The 21,718-nt window shown below is 50.5% G+C and overlaps 4 protein-coding genes across 4 annotated transcripts; all 4 read left to right on the top strand.

Annotated features, from left to right (window-relative positions):
- The first annotated feature begins 12,190 nt into the window (after positions 1 to 12,190).
- LOC138452690 (uncharacterized PE-PGRS family protein PE_PGRS46-like) lies at positions 12,191 to 13,429 on the top strand. Its single transcript, XM_069605036.1, has one exon. The coding sequence runs from the start codon at positions 12,191 to 12,193 to the stop codon at positions 13,427 to 13,429; it is 1,239 nt and encodes a 412-aa protein (XP_069461137.1).
- A 1,161-nt stretch (positions 13,430 to 14,590) lies between these two features.
- Positions 14,591 to 18,600, top strand: LOC138452689 (uncharacterized PE-PGRS family protein PE_PGRS46-like). Its single transcript, XM_069605035.1, has 3 exons — positions 14,591 to 15,920; positions 16,189 to 17,133; positions 17,717 to 18,600. The coding sequence occupies exons 1-3, from the start codon at positions 14,591 to 14,593 to the stop codon at positions 18,598 to 18,600; spliced, it is 3,159 nt and encodes a 1,052-aa protein (XP_069461136.1).
- Positions 18,601 to 18,691: 91 nt separating this feature from the next.
- Positions 18,692 to 19,795, top strand: LOC138452688 (uncharacterized PE-PGRS family protein PE_PGRS46-like). The gene has a single exon (XM_069605034.1). It carries the CDS (start codon positions 18,692 to 18,694, stop codon positions 19,793 to 19,795), a length of 1,104 nt encoding a protein of 367 aa, XP_069461135.1.
- Positions 19,796 to 19,886: 91 nt separating this feature from the next.
- On the top strand, positions 19,887 to 20,375 carry LOC138452687 (activating transcription factor 7-interacting protein 1-like). The gene has a single exon (XM_069605033.1). The coding sequence runs from the start codon at positions 19,887 to 19,889 to the stop codon at positions 20,373 to 20,375; it is 489 nt and encodes a 162-aa protein (XP_069461134.1).
- Positions 20,376 to 21,718: the final 1,343 nt, after the last annotated feature.

Below are 21,718 nucleotides of genomic sequence, written 5' to 3'. Positions count from 1 at the left end.
AAGCGATCTGAAAGGGATGGGCTCACATTCCATGTCGGAATAATAATAGGGGCAGGAGAATTGTGTAGCCGGCCGGAGTCTGCCTAGTCTGTCACGTCTGTCTTGTGTTTTTTTCTTTTTCTGACGTCATAGAATAAGACATTTTTTGGGAGGAATTAGCACGAAAACTACGCAATTGTTTAGCTAAGATATTGTATAATATGAATTGATGGTTGTTGTTTGAAAAAGAAAAAATGTGTTTTTGTGAAAAAACAGGATTGGAGCTTGCGACAATTGGTACTCGCTCATATTGTTGGGGTTGGTTAAGAAGCGTAAAAGCATAACAAACTGTTATATAAAGAGAAGGTGAATAGATTTAAGCATGGAAGACATTGCACTATTAATACACTTGTGCAAGCAGTTGCCAAAACATGCACCTAAACTGAAAAAGTACAGTGCAGAATGTGTTAAATGAACCACCCACAAAATGTTTATGCCATGGCCGCAAGGAGGATCGCTGTCTAAAACGGTCCTGCAGCACATGACGACATATTTGCACATCACGTACACTGGCAAAAAGTTAGACAAACGCCTAGCGAGTTTAGAACTTTGGAAGATGTACCAAGAGGATAAGGAGAAGGAGCCACCGTTAGATTGGATACTTAACGTTTGCACAGAGGGGGTTGAGACGCCTTCTGCACCACCTGCCCCATCTGATACAAAAATCGAAGCCAGTAAAGACGAAGGATTATACCCGCTGAGGAAATTTAAAGCAGCTACGGGCTATAGCAACCCGGCATATGAGTTACCTACGCAAAGTAGTGATGAAAACCCAGACAAAGACAGAGATAGAAATATCACCTCCAAAGTCCCAATAGACAAGGAGAGGTGCGAGAAAGAGAAAGGAGACCAGGCACAAGCAAGTACATCTCTAAATACCAAGAGAGAGAGCAAGAGATGGAAAGGAGATAAGGATAGAACTGATGAGATAGCATTCGCACAGAACTAATGGATGGGAGGTCAGATTCTATTGAAACTCGATGGTAAAGGCATTGAGGACGTGAGACAAAAGGGAGAGCCAGACGATTTACAAAGAAAAGAGAAGGAAAAGCAAAAAGGATTGAGAGACGAAAGGATCAGGAAAAAAGACAGAGACAAGAGCAGTTGTATCGTGAAGAGCAAGAAAGGAAACACGATCATAAGCAGATAACACTTGGAAGAATGGGTACGCTCTAAGGGAAGGCTCAACAAATTACAAACCAGTTTTTGAAAAGGCCACTCTACGAATCCAAATGGCCTAGTTGTTAGAGTCATCCAGGAGCATGGATGGGCTGACACGACACAGTGTATCTATGTCGCCTCAATTGATCTCTCTGCAGCATGTGTAGAGTCGATCATGGCTGACTCTGGTGTACATTGTCTAAGTGTGGACTGCTGAGAGGTTGGTTGAGCTTGGGTGACACCTTTAGAGACTGAAAAAGAGAGAAATGAAATGTGGTCAATTGAAAAGATGGCATGTTGGTGTTTGCGGTCGAACATTATGTACACTCTGAGACTCCATAATTACGATGACTGCTGAATCACACAGAAGGGGCTCCATAAGAGTGAGAACACCTAACGTCAAAGGTCTCAATTCACCGATCAAGAGATCCCTTGTGTCCAGAGAATTTCGTAGAGCAAAAATCGACATCCTTCTCTTACAAGAGATCAAATATATGAAGGGCGATGAGAGGTCAGTTCTTGGGAAATGAAATGGAATAGAATTCTGGGGTCTGGCCCACTGAAAAAAGGAGGGGTGGGAATCCTTATCAGGAAGGGGACAGACTTTCAGTTCACCAAGACTTGGTCAGACACAGAAGGCCAAGCTTTATTGGTAACAGGATCTATCGGAAATATGAATGTGACAATTGCCGCGATTTATGCTCACAACGTATGCCAAGTTAGATTCCTGTCTAAAACAATTCCCAAAATAATGCTCGAGGCCACTGGCCACATCATCCTAGGTGGCGACTTTAACCTATGGGCAGATCCTACATTGGATCGAAAAACAGCTAACCCAGTAACGAGAGATAGAACTAAAAGGAGAATATACTGAGTTTACGGACATGATGGATGTGTAAGGGATGAGTGATGCGTGGAGACAAATGCACCCCAATGAAAGAGGTTAAACCTTTTTCTCAGCCCCACACAACACCTTCACTCGCATTGATTATATTTACTTCTCAAACGAGATCTATATAATACAACAACACACATGGAGATCACCCCAATCACATGGTCGGATCACGATATGGTGATCGCTGACAAACAATGGGAGCACCTACCAGCTAGGGGCGGGAAATGGAGATGTAATGAGGCCTTATGGAAAGAGCCTGTCTTCAAGAACGAGATGAAAATAGAGATCACTGAATACTTTAGGATGAACAACACTGGGGAAGTCTCTAAACAGGGGGTCTGGGATGCGGGAAAGGCAACCTGGAGGGGAGTCCTCATAAGGGAAGGAGCTCTGATTGAAAATAGAATCCGGGAGGAGATCTGCCAGCTGGATAAGGAAGCTAAGGGGGGAGACACGGTAGATCCCATCAAAATTAGTGAAGCAAAAAAGAAAAGGGAGGAACTCCGCCTCCTAGAGCACGATCAGACTGTACGCAAACTCCACCTACTGAAACAAAAAGTCTACGAAAAGGGGACAAAGCTGATATACTGCTAGCTGCTAGGCTAAGGGAACAACGGGCGGAACGCAGGGTGCAAGAGATAACTGGTGGAGGGCCTAGCTCGGTGACAAGCAAATCCACCATCCCCGAAGTCTTCGCTGACTTCTATGAAACACTGTATACCCCAGAGACAGACACAGATCCGACTGGCATAGAGACTTATCTTGCCACCATCAACATGCCCAAAGTAACGAACATTGAATCGGCTTATTTAGAAAATCCCATAATAGAGGAAGAGATACAGAATGTGATAAAAAGGCTGACCCTAGGCAAATCCCCAGGAGAAGACGGATATACAGTCGGATTCTACAAATCCTTTAGTACCCATCTCACACCATTTCTGGTTGAACTCTTGAATGAGATCCTAGAAACAGGGAAACCCCCAGACTCCTTTGTTAGAGCTCTTATAACGGTGATTCCTAAAGATGGAAGAGACCCCAAAAGATGTGGATCGTATCGTCCCATATCCCTGCTTAATGTGGATGCGAAAAGTCATACACGAGTATTAGCCTCTAGACTGGAGACACTTATGCCTCGTCTTATCCACTCTGACCCAGTTGGCTTCATACTTGGGCGACAAGGAGCCAACACCATGCGCAAGACCTTGCACCTGATCAACGCCTCCCAAAATATGAACAACGACCCCGCTCTGCTCTCCATAGTTGTGGAAAAAGCCTTTGACAGGGTAGAATGGAACTTCCTGATGGGAGTCTTACGCAAGGTTGGGATAGGGCCTAAATTCAGAAGGGGGATTCAGGCAGTTTATACAGCACCCAAAGCCTCAATATTTGTAAATGGGGAATACTCTAGGTGGTTTGAACTAAAATGGGGTACTAGGCAGGGATGCCCCCTCTCGGCCATCCTCTTCGCACTCTCATTGGAGCCATTGCACAAAAGAGGAGAGAAGATACCCAGGTGGAGGGAATGCAATTAGGCCAGACTGAGTATAAAGCAGCATTGTATGCCAATGACATACTCTTGCATGTAGCCAACCCGAGAACATCCATCCCCAGAGCTATGCACCTCCTTGAGGAGTACGGCTGAATGTCAGGATTCAAAGTCAACAGAACCAAGTCAATTTTGTTCCCGCTACAAGGGTCTGCAGAGGCAAACGAAGCCAAATACTCCTTTCTTGGTCTAACGATTGAACACAATGGGCCTCATTACGACCCTGCCGGTCCGGAAAGAACGGTGGTGGTAAAACCGCCACCACTGTTCTTTCCGGACCGGCTGATTAAGAGTCCTGCAGGCGGGAGGTGTCACTCCCACCAGGTCTGACCTGGCGGGTTTAACACCACCCGCCCGCAGGAGGACATGGAAACACTATCATAGACGGAACCAGTGTTTTCATTGTCCCCATCCCCATGGAGTCCTATGGGGCTCCATGGGAATGGGGACTTACACAATTCCGCCTCCGAAATTCCCGGGTCACCGGGGTCATAATGCCCCAGTGATTCCGGGAATCACGGAGGTGGAATGGTAATACGGGTCCGGCGGTAACCTTCCAGTTTTTCCGGCTCGGTTACCGCCGGACTCCCAATGAGGCCCAATATGTTGCAATATTTAGGAATACGAATCACTAGACAAATAGGAGACCTATATGTAGCCAACTTTCCAAAACTTCTTCAAAATTTCCATGTGGACCTAGCTAGATGGGACAAATTGACAATATCCTGGCTAGGACGCCTCAACGCGATAAAAATGGTCTGTCTCCCACGGTTTTTGTAGCCCTTCCGAATGCTTCCCATTAAGATACCAGGACACTTCTTCCTAGAGGTCAAGAAGGCGATTGTAAAATTCCTCTGGCAAGGGAAAAAAACTAGAATTGCATATTACACTATGACATTACCTAAGGACAAGGGCGGGGTGGGCCTTCCAGATCTCAGGAAATATCATGAAGTGGCCCAATTACAGGTGCTCATTCCCCACCTGCGTAATCAGAAAGAACCACAGTGGATCTCAATGGACAATTATTATCTATCCCCGGCCATGGTCTCAGAGTGGCTGTGGGACCCACGGAAGAAACTACTAAACATATCGAAAGCACACCCTAAATGGGAGAGAGACTTGAGAGAAGATATTGATCAAGATACATGGGGGAAAATGTGCAGAGCGGCACCCCGAACATCCATATCATATCAATATAAATTACATGCTATCACACTCCTACACCGGTGGCAGTATGACCCATATAGACTCTCCAAAATGTACCAGTTAGTCAGTCCACTGTGTTGGCGTGAACGTGGAGAAGTTGTGGCCTATTGGTACATTTGGTGGGAATGCCCCTGAATTAAGTTGTATTGGGATGAGGTCCTGGGGTGGATCAGACACCTGGACGGGGCAACTGTTTCTAAGAAAATTCAATAAAACCAAATAAAAAACAAAAGGTTGGTTACATTGGTTACTTACAGAGGTAGCAGGTTGCAGTCAATGCATTATTAGCTGGCACGGGTAATAGCTTGCAGAGGTAGCTCACATTGGTTACAGGTCACATGCACAGGAGAACTTCACCTCATGGTACGGGGTGCTACATCAAAGCATGCAGTTACAGGTGGGTAAAAAGAGACATAAGATTGGGTGCACACTTTGGAAAGCCTCACCTCATGGTACGGGGTGCTACATCAAGTATGCAGTTGCAGGTGGGTGGACAACATGCAAGGGGCAAGCTAGTAATAGGGAGTACAACATTAAAGCAAGCAGCACAGTCTGGCAATGGCATGAGTAGATTGGAGGTGTGTTAGGGATGAGTCGGTTAACACTGATGGGCTGACAGTGGAGCTGATGTCGGCAGGTCTCCTTAGTGTGGCCAAGTGGGAATGGTGGAAAATGTAGGAGGCACAGAGTGGTATGAGGGGCATCTTGGGATCACCGTGCCTTCAAGCCACTCTGCTTGAAGGCACGGTGATAGCTCCAGAGTGTGAAATGAGTGGCCTGTGTGAGAGAGCGCGCGAGAGAGAGAGAGAGAGAGAGAGAGAGAGAGAGAGAGAGAGGCTGAAAGGGAAGGAGCAGTTTGCAGCCAGCTTATATTCTGTTACTTTTCATCAATAAAGTTAACATCAATTACCTTCAAGCAGAGTGGCTTCCAGCCTTATTTCAGTATGAGGGCTGTTAGAGTGTTAGTACGGCCTTGTGGAGGAACGGTCCTGATCTCTGCACATCATGGTATGTTGTTGCAGGCATGGGTGGGATAGCAGCGGGTGGGGGGCAGTGCAGGCAGCAGACAGGCATTATCACAGCATGGGTGGGGCAGGAAAGTAGGATATCCAGAACGATTAACAGGAAATATAAACTTTCAGGGCAGCAGAGGGTGGGGCCATTCCAGGGATGACAACTTGATATCAAGGGGCTGGGGAAGTCACTGATGTCACCTGATGGTACGGCTCGAGAAGAAATCAACCAGCAAAGCGTTGTTAGTGGACAAATGACCCGCAACGGCATGTGGATTGATGGGCCAGGAAGTAGGGCCCCTGGGGTACCAGCTTGCGTGCTGCTAGCGAGTGGAACATTCCAGAAGGATACAAGCGTGTCAATCAATTATGGAGGGCCAAATAGCAAAGAGCCCTATAGTTTAAGAGCCAATGAGACATTATTTCATGACGGCGAAGATGACTTCACTAGGGGAGGGCATAGCTGCCCACCTGACTTTACAGATCCAATCACAATCCCATTCCCATAGAAAGTATACCTAGATGTTCCCCTTAAGCCAGTCACAACCCCAAGTAGGTTTTCTTAGTTTGCCATGTAGAATGACACCACGTATGATGAGTTTTTGCTATAAAAGTGCATGTGATGCTTGGAGATTATGCAGTGCAACGTCTGTTGATGTCTGTTGTACTCCCTGATTAGACAATTGAGATTAAACAGGTCTGCTTGCCAAATTCCTGAGTAGGTGCTTTTATTTGGTGTCAGAGTGGTTGTATACTAATTGACCTTTTCACAATTGACCTCCGGAGAATTGACCTCGGGAGAAATGATCTAATTTAGAAGGTCAATTAGGACATATATGCAGGGGGAATCCGCCCGCAACCCCCCCAGCCAATCCAAAACTCCCTGCAACCCCCCCCACCCAATCCCCTTATATTATTTATAATACAAAACCAACCCAATACATATATAAAATAACTAAAATAATATAAAGGTCAATTGTGCAGAAGGTCAATTAGGACCACTATAATTAGGTCAATTGTGCAAAAGGTCAATTTTAAAAGGTCAATTTGGGCAATTCCATCAGAGTAAATTCTGCATCCCCATCCCTTTAATAAAGCGCTACCTCATTTAAAGGGCCTTAAGGGTTCATACCATCAACTTGACATATAGGACTAACCTAATGCTGCAACCTGTTTTAATGCTCATTTGTTTGTATGATTATAAAAGCTTTTGTTTTAGGAGTGTATATTTGACAGCACCTTTCGTGCAGTTCTTTTCCGCATTCTGTATGAATCTGCCTTTCCCTGCTGTGACTGGACCCAGATTAAAATTGCGTTACCTCTTGCTTGCTGTACACTGCGTTTGGATTACTTTTGTGACTTTTATTGGTGAGCTCCAAGGCCACCCGCAGTACAGGTTAGCGAGGGAAGAATGATAGGATAGGTCCAGAACCAGAAGAAACTGTCATGTGTGTGTGTTGGCTGGCAGATGGATAGGGTGCGTGCACTGGCTTGTTGTGTCCGTATGGGTAAAGTCCAGTGTCTGGGTTTGTTTGGTGACAGTTTGTCAGATACGAAACAAAAATGATGTAACACAATGTTCCTACAACTTTTCTATTCTATTTATAATATGCTGGGAGGTGATATGCTGGAAGTTGATATGCTGGAAGGTGATATGCAAGCAGGTGATATGCTGGGAGGTGATTTTCCAGCAGGTGATGTACTGGCAGGTGGAATGCTGGGAGGTGATATGCTGGCAGGTGATTTGCAGGTAGGTGATATGCTGGCAGGTGGTATGCTGGGAGGTGATATGCTGGCAGGTGGTATGCTGGCAGGTGGTATGCCAGGAGGTGATATGCTGGCAGGTGATATGCTGGGAGGTGATATCCTGGGAGGTTATATACTGGCAGGTGATATGCTGGCAGGTGATATGCTGGCAGGTGATACTCTGGGAGGTGATATGCTGGTAGGTGATATGCCGGCAGGTGGTATACTGGGTGATATGCTGGCAGGTGATATGCTGGCAGATGGTAAGCTGGGAGGTGATATGCTGGCAGGTGATATGCTGGGAGGTGATATCCTGGGAGGTTATATACTGGCAGGTGATATGCTGGCAGGTGATATGCTGGCAGGTGATATGCTGGTAGGTGATATGCTGGCAGGTGATATGCTGGGAGGATATATGCCAGCAGGTGATATGCTGGCAGGTAGTATGCTGGGAGGTGATATGCCAGGAGGTGATATGCCGGCAGGTGGTATGCTGGCAGGTGGTATGCTGGCAGGTGGTATGCTGGGAGGTGATATGCCGGCAGGTGATATGCCAACAGATGGTATGCTGGGAGGTGATATGCCGGCAGGTGATATGTTGGCAGGTGGTATGCTGGGAGGTGATATGCTGGGAGGTGAAATGCTGGCAGGTGGTATGCTGGGAGGTGATAAGCTGGCAGGTGATATGCTGGCAGGTGATATCCTGGGAGGTGACATGCCGGCAGGTGATATGATGGCAGGTGATATGCTGGCAGGTGGTATGCTGGGAGGTGATATGCTGGGAGGTGATTTGCCGGCAGGTGATATGCTGGCAGGTGGAATGCTGGGAGGTGATATGCTGGCAGGTGATTTGCCGGTAGGTGATATGCTAGCAGGTGGTATGCTGGGAGGTGACATGCTGGCAGGTGCTATGCTGGCAGGTGGTATGCCAGTAGGTGATATGTCAGTAGGTGATATGCTGGGAGGTGATATGCCGGCAGGTGGTATAATGGGAGGTGATATGCTGGCAGGTGATATGCTGGCAGGTGGTATGCTGGGAGGTGATATGCTGGCAGGTGATATGCTGGGAGGTGATATGCCGGCAGGTGATATGCCGGCAGGTGGTATGCCAGGAGGTGATATGCTGGCAGGTGATATGCTGGGAGGTGATATGGCAGCAGGTGGTATGCTGGGAGGTGATATGCTGGCAGGTGATATGCCAGCAGGTGATATGCTGGGAGGTGATATGCTAGCAGGTGATGTGCTGGGAGGTGATATCCTGGAAGGTGGTATGCTGGGATGTGACATGCTGGCAGGTGACATGCCGGCAGGTGATATGCTGGCAGGTGGTATGCTGGGAGGTGATATCCTGGGAGGTGATATACTGGCAGGTGATATGCTGGGAGGTGATATGCCGGCAGGTGATATGCCGGCAGGTGGTATGCTGGGAGGTGGAATGCTGGGAGGTGATATGTTGGCAGGTGATATGCTGGGAGGTGATATGCCGGCAGGTGTTCTGCTGGGAGGAGATATGCCGGCAGGTGATATGCTGGCAGGTAGTATGCTGGGAGGTGATATGCCGGGAGGTGATATGCCGGCAGGTGGTATGCTGGCAGGTGGTATGCTGGGAGGTGGTATGCTGGGAGGTGATATGTCGGCAGGTGATATGTCGGCAGGTGGTATGCTGAGAGGTGATATGCTGGGAGGTGATATGCAGGCAGGTGATATGCTGGCAGGTGGTATGCTGGGAGGTGATATGCTGGAAGGTGATATGCTGGCAGGTGATATCCTGGGAGGTGATATGCTGGTAAGTGATAGGCCGGCAGGTGATATGGTGGGAGGAGATATGCCAGCAGGTGAAATGCTGGCAGGTAGTATGCTGGGAGCTGATATGCCGGCAGGTGATATGTTGGCAGGTGCTATGCTGGGAGGTGATATGCTGGGAGGTAATATGCTGGCAGGTGGTATTCTGGGAGGTGATAAACTGGCAGGTGATATGCTGGCAGGTGATATCCTGGGAGGTGATATGCCGGCAGGTGGTATGCTGGGAGGTGATATGCCAACAGATGGTATGCTGGGAGGTGATATGCCGGCAGGTGATATGTCAGCAGGTGGTATGCTGGGAGGTGATATGCTGGGAGGTGATATGCTGGCAGGTGATATGCTGGCAGGTGATATCCTGGGAGGTGATATGCTGGTAGGTGATAGGCCGGCAGGTGATATGCTGGGAGGAGATATGCCAGCAGGTGAAATGCTGGCAGGTAGTATGCTGGGAGCTGATATGCCAGGAGGTGATATGCCGGCAGGTGGTATGCTGGCAGGTGGTATGCTGGGAGGTGATATGCCAACAGGTGGTATGCTGGGAGGTGATATGCCGGCAGGTGATATGTTGGCAGGTGGTATGCTGGGAGGTGATATGCTGGGAGGTAATATGCTGGCAGGTGGTATTCTGGGAGGTGATAAACTGGCAGGTGATATGCTGGCAGGTGATATCCTGGGAGGTGATATGCTGGGAGGTGATATGCCGGCAGGTGATATGATGGCAGTTGATATGCTGGCAGGTGGTATGCTGGGAAGTGATATGCCGGCAGGTGATATGCCAACAGGTGGTATGCTGGGAGGTGATATGCCGGCAGGTGATATGTCGGCAGGTGATATGCCAACATGTGGTATGCTGGGTAGTGATATGCCAGCAGGTGATATGCTGGCAGGTGATATGCAGACAGGTGGTATGCTGAGAGGTGATATGCCGGCAGGTGATATGCCAACAGGTGGTATGCTGGGAGGTGATATACTGACAGGTGATATGCTGGCAGGTGGTATGCTGGGAGGTGATATGCTGGGAGCTGATATGCCGGCAGGTGATATGCTGGGTGGTGATATGCAAACAGGTGGTATGCTGGGAGGTGATATGCTGGCAGGTGATATGCCAGCAGGTGATATGCTGACAGTGGTATGCTGGCAGGTGGTATGCTGGCAGGGGATATCCTGGGAGATGATATGCCAGCAGGTGATATGCCAACAGTTGGTATGCTGGGAGGTGATATGCCGGCAGGTGATATGCCGGATGGTGATATGCCAACAGGTGGTATGCTGGGAGGTGATAGGCTGGGTGGTGATATGCCTGCAGGTGATATGCTGACAGGTGGTATGCGGGCAGGTGGTATGCTGAGAGGTGATATGCCGGCAGGTGATATGCCAACAGGTGGTATGCTGGGAGGTGATATGCCAGCAGGTGATATGCTGGCAGGTGGTATACTGGCAGGTGGTATGCTGTGAGGTGATATGCTGGCAGGTGATATGCCAATGGGTGGTATGCTGGGAGGTGATATGCTGGCAGGTGGTATGCTGGGAGGTGATATGCTGGCAGGTGATATGCCAGCAGGTTATATGCTGGCAGGTGGTATACTGGCAGGTGATATGCTGGGAGGTGATATGCAGACAGGTGGTATGCTGAGAGGTGATATGCCGGCAGGTGATATGCCAACAGGTGGTATGCTGGCAGCTGATATGCCAACAGGTGGTGTGCCGGCAGGTGATATGCCGGCAGGTGATATGCCAATGGGTGGTATGCTGGGAGGTGATATGCTGGCAGGTGGTATTCTGGGAGGTGATATGCTGGCAGGTGATATGCCAGCAGGTGATATGCTGGCAGGTGGTATACTGGCAGGTGATATGCTGGCAGGTGATATCCTGGGAGGTGATATGCCGGCAGGTGATATGCCGGCAGGTGATATGATGGCAGGTGATATGCTGGCAGGTGGTATGCTGGGAGGTGATATGCTGGGAGGTGATTTGCCGGCAGGTGATATGCTGGCAGGTGGAATGCTGGGAGGTGATATGCTGGCAGGTGATTTGCCGGTAGGTGATATGCTGGCAGGTGGTATGCTGGGAGGTGATATGTTGGCAGGTGGTATGCTGGCAGGTGGTATGCCAGTAGGTGATATGTCAGTAGGTGATATGCTGGGAGGTTATATGCCGGCAGGTGGTATAATGGGAGGTGAGATGCTGGGAGGTGATATCCTGGGAGGTGATATACTGGCAGGTGATATGCTGGGAGGTGATATGCCGGCAGGTGATATGCCGGCAGGTGGTATGCCGGGAGGTGATATGCTGGCAGGTGATATGCTGGGAGGTGATATGCCAGCAGGTGGTATGCTGGGAGGTGATATGCTGGCAGGTGATATGCCGGCAGGTGATATGCCGGGAGGTGATATGCTAGCAGGTGATGTGCTGGAAGGTGATATCCTGGAAGGTGGTTTGCTGGGATGTGGTATGCTGGCAGGTGATATACTGGGAGGTGATATGCCAGCAGGTGGTATGCTGGGAGGTGATATGCTGGCAGGTGATATGCCGGCAGGTGATATGCTGGGAGGTGATATGCTAGCAGGTGAAGTGCTGGAAGGTGATATCCTGGAAGGTGGTATGCTGGGATGTGATATGCTGGCAGGTGATATACTGGGAGGTGATATGCTGGCAGGTGACATGCCGGCAGGTGATATGCTGGCAGGTGGTATGCTGGGAGGTGATATGCTGGGAGGTGATATCCTGTGAGGTGATATACTGGCAGGTGATATGCTGGGAGGTGATATGCCAGAAGGTGATATGCCGGCAGGTGGTATGCCGGGAGGTGGAATGCTGGGAGGTGATATGCTGGCAGGTGATATGCTGGGAGGTAGTATGCTGGGAGGTGATATGCCGGGAGGTGATATGCTGGCAGGTTGTATGCTGGCAGGTGGTATGCTGGGAGGTGATGTGCCAGCAGGTGGTATGCCAACAGATGGTATGCTGGGAGGTGATATGCCAGCAGGTGATATGTCGGCAGGTGGTATGCTGGGAGGTGATATGTTGGGAGGTGATATGCTGGCAGGTGATATGGTGGCAGGTGGTATGCTGGGAGGTGATAAGCTGGCAGGTGATATGCTGGCTGGTGATATCCTGGGAGGTGATATGCTGGGAGGTGATATGCCGGCAGGTGATATGATGGCAGGTGATATGCCGGCAGGTGGTATGCTGGGAGGTGATATGCCAACAGATGGTATGCTGGGAGGTGATATGCCGGCAGGTGATATGTCGGCAGGTGGTATGCTGGGAGGTGATATGCTGGGAGGTGATATGCTGGCAGGTGGTATGCTGGGAGGTGATATGCTGGCAGGTGATATGCTGGCAGGTGATATCCTGGGAGGTGATATGCTGGTAAGTGATAGGCCGGCAGGTGATATGCTGGGAGGAGATATGCCAGCAGGTGAAATGCTGGCAGGTAGTATGCTGGGAGCTGATATGCCAGGAGGTGATATGCCGGCAGGTGGTATGCTGGCAGGTGGTATGCTGGGAGGTGATATGCCAACAGGTGGTATGCTGGGAGGTGATATGCCGGCAGGTGATATGTTGGCAGGTGGTATGCTGGGAGGTGATATGCTGGGAGGTAATATGCTGGCAGGTGGTATTCTGGGAGGTAATAAGCTGGCAGGTGATATGCTGGCAGGTGATATCCTGGGAGGTGATATGCTGGGAGGTGATATGCCGGCAGGTGATATGATGGCAGGTGATATGCTGGCAGGTGGTATGCTGGGAGGTGATATGCCGGCAGGTGATATGCCAACAGGTGGTATGCTGCGAGGTGATATGCCGGCAGGTGATATGTCGGCAGGTGATATGCCAACATGTGGTATGCTGGGTAGTGATATGCCAGCAGGGGATATGCTGGCAGGTGATATGCAGGCAGGTGGTATGCTGAGAGGTGATATGCCGGCAGGTGATATGCCAACAGGTGGTATGCTGGGAGGTGATATGCCAGCAGGTGATATGCTGGCAGGTGGTATACTGGCAGGTGGTATGCTGTGAGGTGATATGCTGGCAGGTGATATGCCAATGGGTGGTATGCTGGGAGGTGATATGCTGGCAGGTGGTATGCTGGGAGGTGATATGCTGGCAGGTGATATGCCAGCAGGTTATATGCTGGCAGGTGGTATACTGGCAGGTGATATGCTGGGAGGTGATATGCAGACAGGTGGTATGCTGAGAGGTGATATGCCGGCAGGTGATATGCCAACAGGTGGTATGCTGGCAGCTGATATGCCAACAGGTGGTGTGCCGGCAGGTGATATGCCGGCAGGTGATATGCCAATGGGTGGTATGCTGGGAGGTGATATGCTGGCAGGTGGTATTCTGGGAGGTGATATGCTGGCAGGTGATATGCCAGCAGGTGATATGCTGGCAGGTGGTATACTGGCAGGTGATATGCTGGCAGGTGATATCCTGGGAGGTGATATGCCGGCAGGTGATATGCCGGCAGGTGATATGATGGCAGGTGATATGCTGGCAGGTGGTATGCTGGGAGGTGATATGCTGGGAGGTGATTTGCCGGCAGGTGATATGCTGGCAGGTGGAATGCTGGGAGGTGATATGCTGGCAGGTGATTTGCCGGTAGGTGATATGCTGGCAGGTGGTATGCTGGGAGGTGATATGTTGGCAGGTGGTATGCTGGCAGGTGGTATGCCAGTAGGTGATATGTCAGTAGGTGATATGCTGGGAGGTTATATGCCGGCAGGTGGTATAATGGGAGGTGAGATGCTGGGAGGTGATATGCCGGCAGGTGATATGCCGGGAGGTGATATGCTAGCAGGTGATGTGCTGGAAGGTGATATCCTGGAAGGTGGTTTGCTGGGATGTGGTATGCTGGCAGGTGATATACTGGGAGGTGATATGCCAGCAGGTGGTATGCTGGGAGGTGATATGCTGGCAGGTGATATGCCGGCAGGTGATATGCTGGGAGGTGATATGCTAGCAGGTGAAGTGCTGGAAGGTGATATCCTGGAAGGTGGTATGCTGGGATGTGATATGCTGGCAGGTGATATACTGGGAGGTGATATGCTGGCAGGTGACATGCCGGCAGGTGATATGCTGGCAGGTGGTATGCTGGGAGGTGATATGCTGGGAGGTGATATCCTGTGAGGTGATATACTGGCAGGTGATATGCTGGGAGGTGATATGCCAGAAGGTGATATGCCGGCAGGTGGTATGCCGGGAGGTGGAATGCTGGGAGGTGATATGCTGGCAGGTGATATGCTGGGAGGTAGTATGCTGGGAGGTGATATGCCGGGAGGTGATATGCTGGCAGGTTGTATGCTGGCAGGTGGTATGCTGGGAGGTGATGTGCCAGCAGGTGGTATGCCAACAGATGGTATGCTGGGAGGTGATATGCCAGCAGGTGATATGTCGGCAGGTGGTATGCTGGGAGGTGATATGTTGGGAGGTGATATGCTGGCAGGTGATATGGTGGCAGGTGGTATGCTGGGAGGTGATAAGCTGGCAGGTGATATGCTGGCTGGTGATATCCTGGGAGGTGATATGCTGGGAGGTGATATGCCGGCAGGTGATATGATGGCAGGTGATATGCCGGCAGGTGGTATGCTGGGAGGTGATATGCCAACAGATGGTATGCTGGGAGGTGATATGCCGGCAGGTGATATGTCGGCAGGTGGTATGCTGGGAGGTGATATGCTGGGAGGTGATATGCTGGCAGGTGGTATGCTGGGAGGTGATATGCTGGCAGGTGATATGCTGGCAGGTGATATCCTGGGAGGTGATATGCTGGTAAGTGATAGGCCGGCAGGTGATATGCTGGGAGGAGATATGCCAGCAGGTGAAATGCTGGCAGGTAGTATGCTGGGAGCTGATATGCCAGGAGGTGATATGCCGGCAGGTGGTATGCTGGCAGGTGGTATGCTGGGAGGTGATATGCCAACAGGTGGTATGCTGGGAGGTGATATGCCGGCAGGTGATATGTTGGCAGGTGGTATGCTGGGAGGTGATATGCTGGGAGGTAATATGCTGGCAGGTGGTATTCTGGGAGGTAATAAGCTGGCAGGTGATATGCTGGCAGGTGATATCCTGGGAGGTGATATGCTGGGAGGTGATATGCCGGCAGGTGATATGATGGCAGGTGATATGCTGGCAGGTGGTATGCTGGGAGGTGATATGCCGGCAGGTGATATGCCAACAGGTGGTATGCTGCGAGGTGATATGCCGGCAGGTGATATGTCGGCAGGTGATATGCCAACATGTGGTATGCTGGGTAGTGATATGCCAGCAGGGGATATGCTGGCAGGTGATATGCAGGCAGGTGGTATGCTGAGAGGTGATATGCCGGCAGGTGATATGCCAACAGGTGGTATGCTGGGAGGTGATATACTGGCAGGTGATATGCTGGCAGGTGGTATGCTGGGAGGTGATATGCTGGGAGCTGATATGCCGGCAGGTGATATGCTGGGTGGTGATATGCAAACAGGTGGTATGCTGGGAGGTGATATGCTGGCAGGTGATATGCCGGCAGGTGATATGCTGGCAGTGGTATGCTGGCAGGTGGTATGCTGGCAGGGGATATCCTGGGAGATGATATGCCAGCAGGTGATATGCCAACAGTTGGTATGCTGGGAGGTGATATGCCGGCAGGTGATATGCCGGATGGTGATATGCCAACAGGTGGTATGCTGGGAGGTGATAGGCTGGGTGGTGATATGCCTGCAGGTGATATGCTGACAGGTGGTATGCGGGCAGGTGGTTGCTGAGAGGTGATATGCCGGCAGGTGATATGCCAACAGGTGGTATGCTGGGAGGTGATATGCTGGCAGGTGATATATTGGCAGGTGATATGCTGGGAGGTGATATGCAGGCAGGTGGTATGCTGAGAGGTGATATGCCAGCAGGTGATATGCCAACAGGTGGTGTGCTGGCAGCTGATATGCCAACAGGTGGTATGCCGGCAGGTGATATGCCAACAGGTGGTATGCTGGGAGGGGATATGCTGGGAGGTGATATGCTGGGAGTTGATATGCCGGCAGGTGGTATGTTGGCAGGTGGTATGCTGAGATGTGATATGCCGGCAGCTGATATGCCAACAGGTGGTATGCTGGGAGATGATATGCTGGGAGGTGATATGCCGGCAGGTGGTATGATGGGAGGTGGTATGCTGGGAGGTGATATGCTGGCAGGTGATATGCCAGCAGGTGATATGCTGGCAGGTGATATGCTAGGAGGTGATATGCTGGAAGATGATATGCTGGCAGGTGGTATGCTGGCAGGTGATATGCTGGCAGGTGATATCCTGGGAGGTGATATGCTGGGAGGTGATATGCCGGCAGGTGATATGATGGCAGGTGATATGCCAGCAGGTGGTATGCTGGGAGGTGATATGCCAACAGATGGTATGCTGGGAGGTGATATGCCGGCAGGTGATATGTCGGCGGGTGGTATGCTGGGAGGTGATATGCTGGGAGGTGATATGCTGGCAGGTGGTATGCTGGGAGGTGATATGCTGGAAGGTGATATGCTGGCAGGTGATATCCTGGGAGGTGATATGCTGGTCGGTGATAGGCCGGCAGGTGATATGCTGGGAGGAGATATGCCAGCAGGTGAAATGCTGGCAGGTAGTATGCTGGGAGCTGATATGCCAGGAGGTGATATGCCGGCAGGTGGTATGCTGGCAGGTGGAATGCTGGGAGGTGATATGCCAACAGGTGGTATGCTGGGAGGTGATATGCCGGCAGGTGATATGTTGGAAGTGGTATGCTGGGAGGTGATATGCTGGGAGGTAATATGCTGGCAGGTGGTATTCTGGGAGGTGATAAGCTGGCAGGTGATATGCTGGCAGGTGATATCCTGGGAGGTGATATGCTGGGAGGTGATATGCCGGCAGGTGATATGATGGCAAGTGATATGCTGGCAGGTGGTATGCTGGGAGGTGATATGCCAGCAGGTGATATGCCAACAGGTGGTATGCTGGAAGGTGATATGCCGGCAGGTGATATGTCGGCAGGTGATATGCCAATATGTGGTATTCTGGGTAGTGATATGCCAGCAGGTGATATGCTGGCAGGTGATATGCAGGCCGGTGGTATGCTGAGAGGTGATATTCCGGCTGGTTATATGCCAACAGGTGGTATGCTGGAAGGTGATATACTGGCAGGTGATATGCTGGCAGGTGGTATGCTGGGAGGTGATATGCTGGGAGCTGATATGCCGGCAGGTGATATGCTGGGTGGTGATATGCAAACAGGTGGTATGCTGGGAGGTGATATGCTGGCAGGTGATATGCCGGCAGTTGATATGCTGGCAGTGGTATGCTGGCAGGTGGTATGCTGGCAGGGGATATCCTGGGAGATGATATGCCAGCAGGTGATATCCCAACAGTTGGTATGCTGGGAGGTGATATGCCGGCAGGTGATATGCTGGATGGTGATATGCCAACAGGTGGTATGCTGGGAGGTGATAGGCTGGGTGGTGATACGCCTGCAGGTGATATGCTGACAGGTGGTATGCGGGCAGGTGGTATGCTGAGAGGTGATACGCCGGCAGGTGATATGCCAAGAGGTGGTATGCTGGGAGGTGATATGCTGGCAGGTGATATGCCAGCAGGTGATATGCTGGCAGGTGGTATACTGGCCAGTGGTATGCTGCGAGGTGATATGCCGGCAGGTGATATGCCAATGGGTGTTATGCTGGGAGGTGATATGCTGGCAGATGGTATGCTGGGAGGTGATATGCTGGCAGGTGATATGCCAGCAGATGATATGCTGGCAGGTGATATGCTGGGAGGTGATATGCAGGCAGGTGGTATGCTGAGAGGTGATATGCCGGCAGGTGATATGCCAACAGCTGGTATGCTGGCAGCTGATATGCCAACAGGTGGTATGCCGGCAGGTGATATGCCAACAGGTGGTATGCTGGGATGGGATATGCTGGGAGGTGATATGCTGGGAGCTGATATGCCGGCAGGTGGTATGTTGGCAGGTGGTATGCTGAGAGGTGATATGCCGGCAGCTGATATGCCAACAGGTGGTATGCTGGGAGATGATGTGCTGGGAAGTGATATGCCGGCAGGTGGTATGATGGGAGGTGGTATCCTGGGAGGTGATATGCTGGCAGGTTATATGCCGGCAGGTGATATGCTGGCAGGTGATATGCTAGGAGGTGATATGCTGGAAGATGATATGCGGTGGTATGCTGGGAGGTGATATGCTGGCAGGTGATATGCTGGCAGGTGATACCCTGGCAGGTGATATGCTGGTAGGTGGTATGCTGGCAGGTGGTATGCTGGGAGGTAATATGCCAACAGGTGGTATGCTGGGAGGTGATATGCTAGCAGGTTATATGCTGGGTGGTGATATGCTGGAAGGTGATATGCCGGCAGGTGGTATGCTGGCAGGTGATATGCTGGGAGGTGATATGCTGGCAGCTGATATGCTGGCAGGTGGTATGCTGGGAGGTGATATGCTGGGAGGTGATATGCTGGCAGGTGATATACTGGGAGGTGATATGCTGACAGGTGACATGCTGGGAGGTGGTATACTGGGAGGTGATATGCTGGCAGGTGATATGCTGGCAGGTGATATTCTGGGAGGTGATATGCCAGCAGGTGGTATGCTGGGAGGTGATATGCCAACAGGTGGTATGCTGGGAGGTGATAGGCTGGGTGGTGATACGCCTGCAGGTGATATGCTGACAGGTGGTATGCGGGCAGGTGGTATGCTGAGAGGTGATACGCCGGCAGGTGATATGCCAAGAGGTGGTATGCTGGGAGGTGATATGCTGGCAGGTGATATGCCAGCAGGTGATATGCTGGCAGGTGGTATACTGGCCAGTGGTATGCTGCGAGGTGATATGCCGGCAGGTGATATGCCAATGGGTGTTATGCTGGGAGGTGATATGCTGGCAGATGGTATGCTGGGAGGTGATATGCTGGCAGGTGATATGCCAGCAGATGATATGCTGGCAGGTGATATGCTGGGAGGTGATATGCAGGCAGGTGGTATGCTGAGAGGTGATATGCCGGCAGGTGATATGCCAACAGCTGGTATGCTGGCAGCTGATATGCCAACAGGTGGTATGCCGGCAGGTGATATGCCAACAGGTGGTATGCTGGGATGGGATATGCTGGGAGGTGATATGCTGGGAGCTGATATGCCGGCAGGTGGTATGTTGGCAGGTGGTATGCTGAGAGGTGATATGCCGGCAGCTGATATGCCAACAGGTGGTATGCTGGGAGATGATGTGCTGGGAAGTGATATGCCGGCAGGTGGTATGATGGGAGGTGGTATCCTGGGAGGTGATATGCTGCCAGGTTATATGCCGGCAGGTGATATGCTGGCAGGTGATATGCTAGGAGGTGATATGCTGGAAGATGATATGCGGTGGTATGCTGGGAGGTGATATGCTGGCAGGTGATATGCTGGCAGGTGATACCCTGGCAGGTGATATGCTGGTAGGTGGTATGCTGGCAGGTGGTATGCTGGGAGGTAATATGCCAACAGGTGGTATGCTGGGAGGTGATATGCTAGCAGGTTATATGCTGGGTGGTGATATGCTGGAAGGTGATATGCCGGCAGGTGGTATGCTGGCAGGTGATATGCTGGGAGGTGATATGCTGGCAGCTGATATGCTGGCAGGTGGTATGCTGGGAGGTGATATGCTGGGAGGTGATATGCTGGCAGGTGATATACTGGGAGGTGATATGCTGACAGGTGACATGCTGGGAGGTGGTATACTGGGAGGTGATATGCTGGCAGGTGATATGCTGGCAGGTGATATTCTGGGAGGTGATATGCCAGCAGGTGGTATGCTGGGAGGTGATATGCTGGGAGGTGATATGCTGGCAGGTGATTTGCCAGCAGGTGATATGCCGGCAGGTGGTATGCTGGGAGGTGATGTGCTGGGAGGTGATATGCTGGGAGGTGATATGCTGGCAGGTGATTTGCCAGCAGGTGATATGCCGACAGGTGGTATTCTGTGAGGTTATATGCCGGCAGGTTATTTGCTGGGAGCTAGAGTTGACATTGACCGAATAATATCTGGTTCCATATGTGACGCATACATGCTACTAAGTGTTGTCATTAGTGACAGTACTGCAGAGAGCTCAGTAGATACTACTAGCCCAGATCATTTAAGACATACTGTTCCTGCAATGATGCAACACGAGTGAGTTCCATAGGTACACATGCCACCATTAGTGAGGACACAGTTTTATATGCGGATATCAATGCTGAGATACCATGCATAAGATATTTACATTCTTCTTATCGAGTTAGTCTTTAGCAGATGTAATGTGCACGTTGGCAGTTTAATATACTGCAGTTACAGCATGAGTGCAGATTCGAAGACAGATTTTGGAAACACTTCATTGTGACGTCATGCAAGCCAATTATGTTTTTATTAGCATAATCCCAGCCGTGGTTCGTTTAATGTTATATGTGTTTAATTAATGTGCGTTTGTATATTTTAAAGTGGCGGCAGCACGATTGTGAAGAAATGATTGTGCATTTCTTATTTGGCACTACTTCAGCTGATGTTTAGGTCAGTCAGTACTCGCACTACTGTCCATGGGGATTGTGGTCCGTTGTACGTGATGATGTCAAATGACGTTCTGACGTCACACGCGCTCAGCGTCAGGTTTGTGCCCACGTAGCTTGACTGCGGCAGCGTTGGTTTTTGCACTATTTGTCTGGTAGTCATTCATGCGTGTGCGTGCGCACCCACAGGCAAGCTTACCACAGTGTGAAAGTCAAGCGTGCTACAGTGTGACAGAGCACACAGCAAGCTTACCATAGTGTCAAGGAGCGCAAGGCAATCTTGCAATGGGCTGTAAGACTATCCCAGGTAATACATGCTTTAAAGGGCAATGGGCTGTAACACCATCCCAGGTAATACATACTTTAGAGGGCAATGGGCTGTAAGACTATCCCAGGTAATACATGCTTTAGAGGGCAACAGGCTGTAAGACCATCCCAGGTAATACTTGCTGTAGAGGGCAATGGGCTGTAAAACCATCCCAGATAATACATGCTTTAGATGGCAACGGGCTGTAAGACTAACCCATTTAATAAAGGCTTTAGAGGGCAACGGGCTGTAAGACTGTCCCAGATAATACATGCTTTTGATGGCAACAGGCTGTAAGACTATCCCAGGTAATACATGCTTTAGAGGGCAATGGGCTGTTAGACTATCCCAGGTAATACATGCTTTAGAGGACAGTGGGCTGTAAAACTATCCCAGACAATACATGCTTTCGATGGCAACAGGCTGTACGACTATCCCAGATAATACATGCTTTAGAGGGCAACGGGCTGTAACACCATC

This window comes from Ambystoma mexicanum, chromosome 4p (assembly GCF_040938575.1).
Source record: "Ambystoma mexicanum isolate Mex_15411 chromosome 4p, UKY_AmexF1_1, whole genome shotgun sequence".
NCBI lineage: Eukaryota > Metazoa > Chordata > Amphibia > Caudata > Ambystomatidae > Ambystoma > Ambystoma mexicanum.
This window is presented reverse-complemented; position numbering and strand designations above follow the sequence as displayed.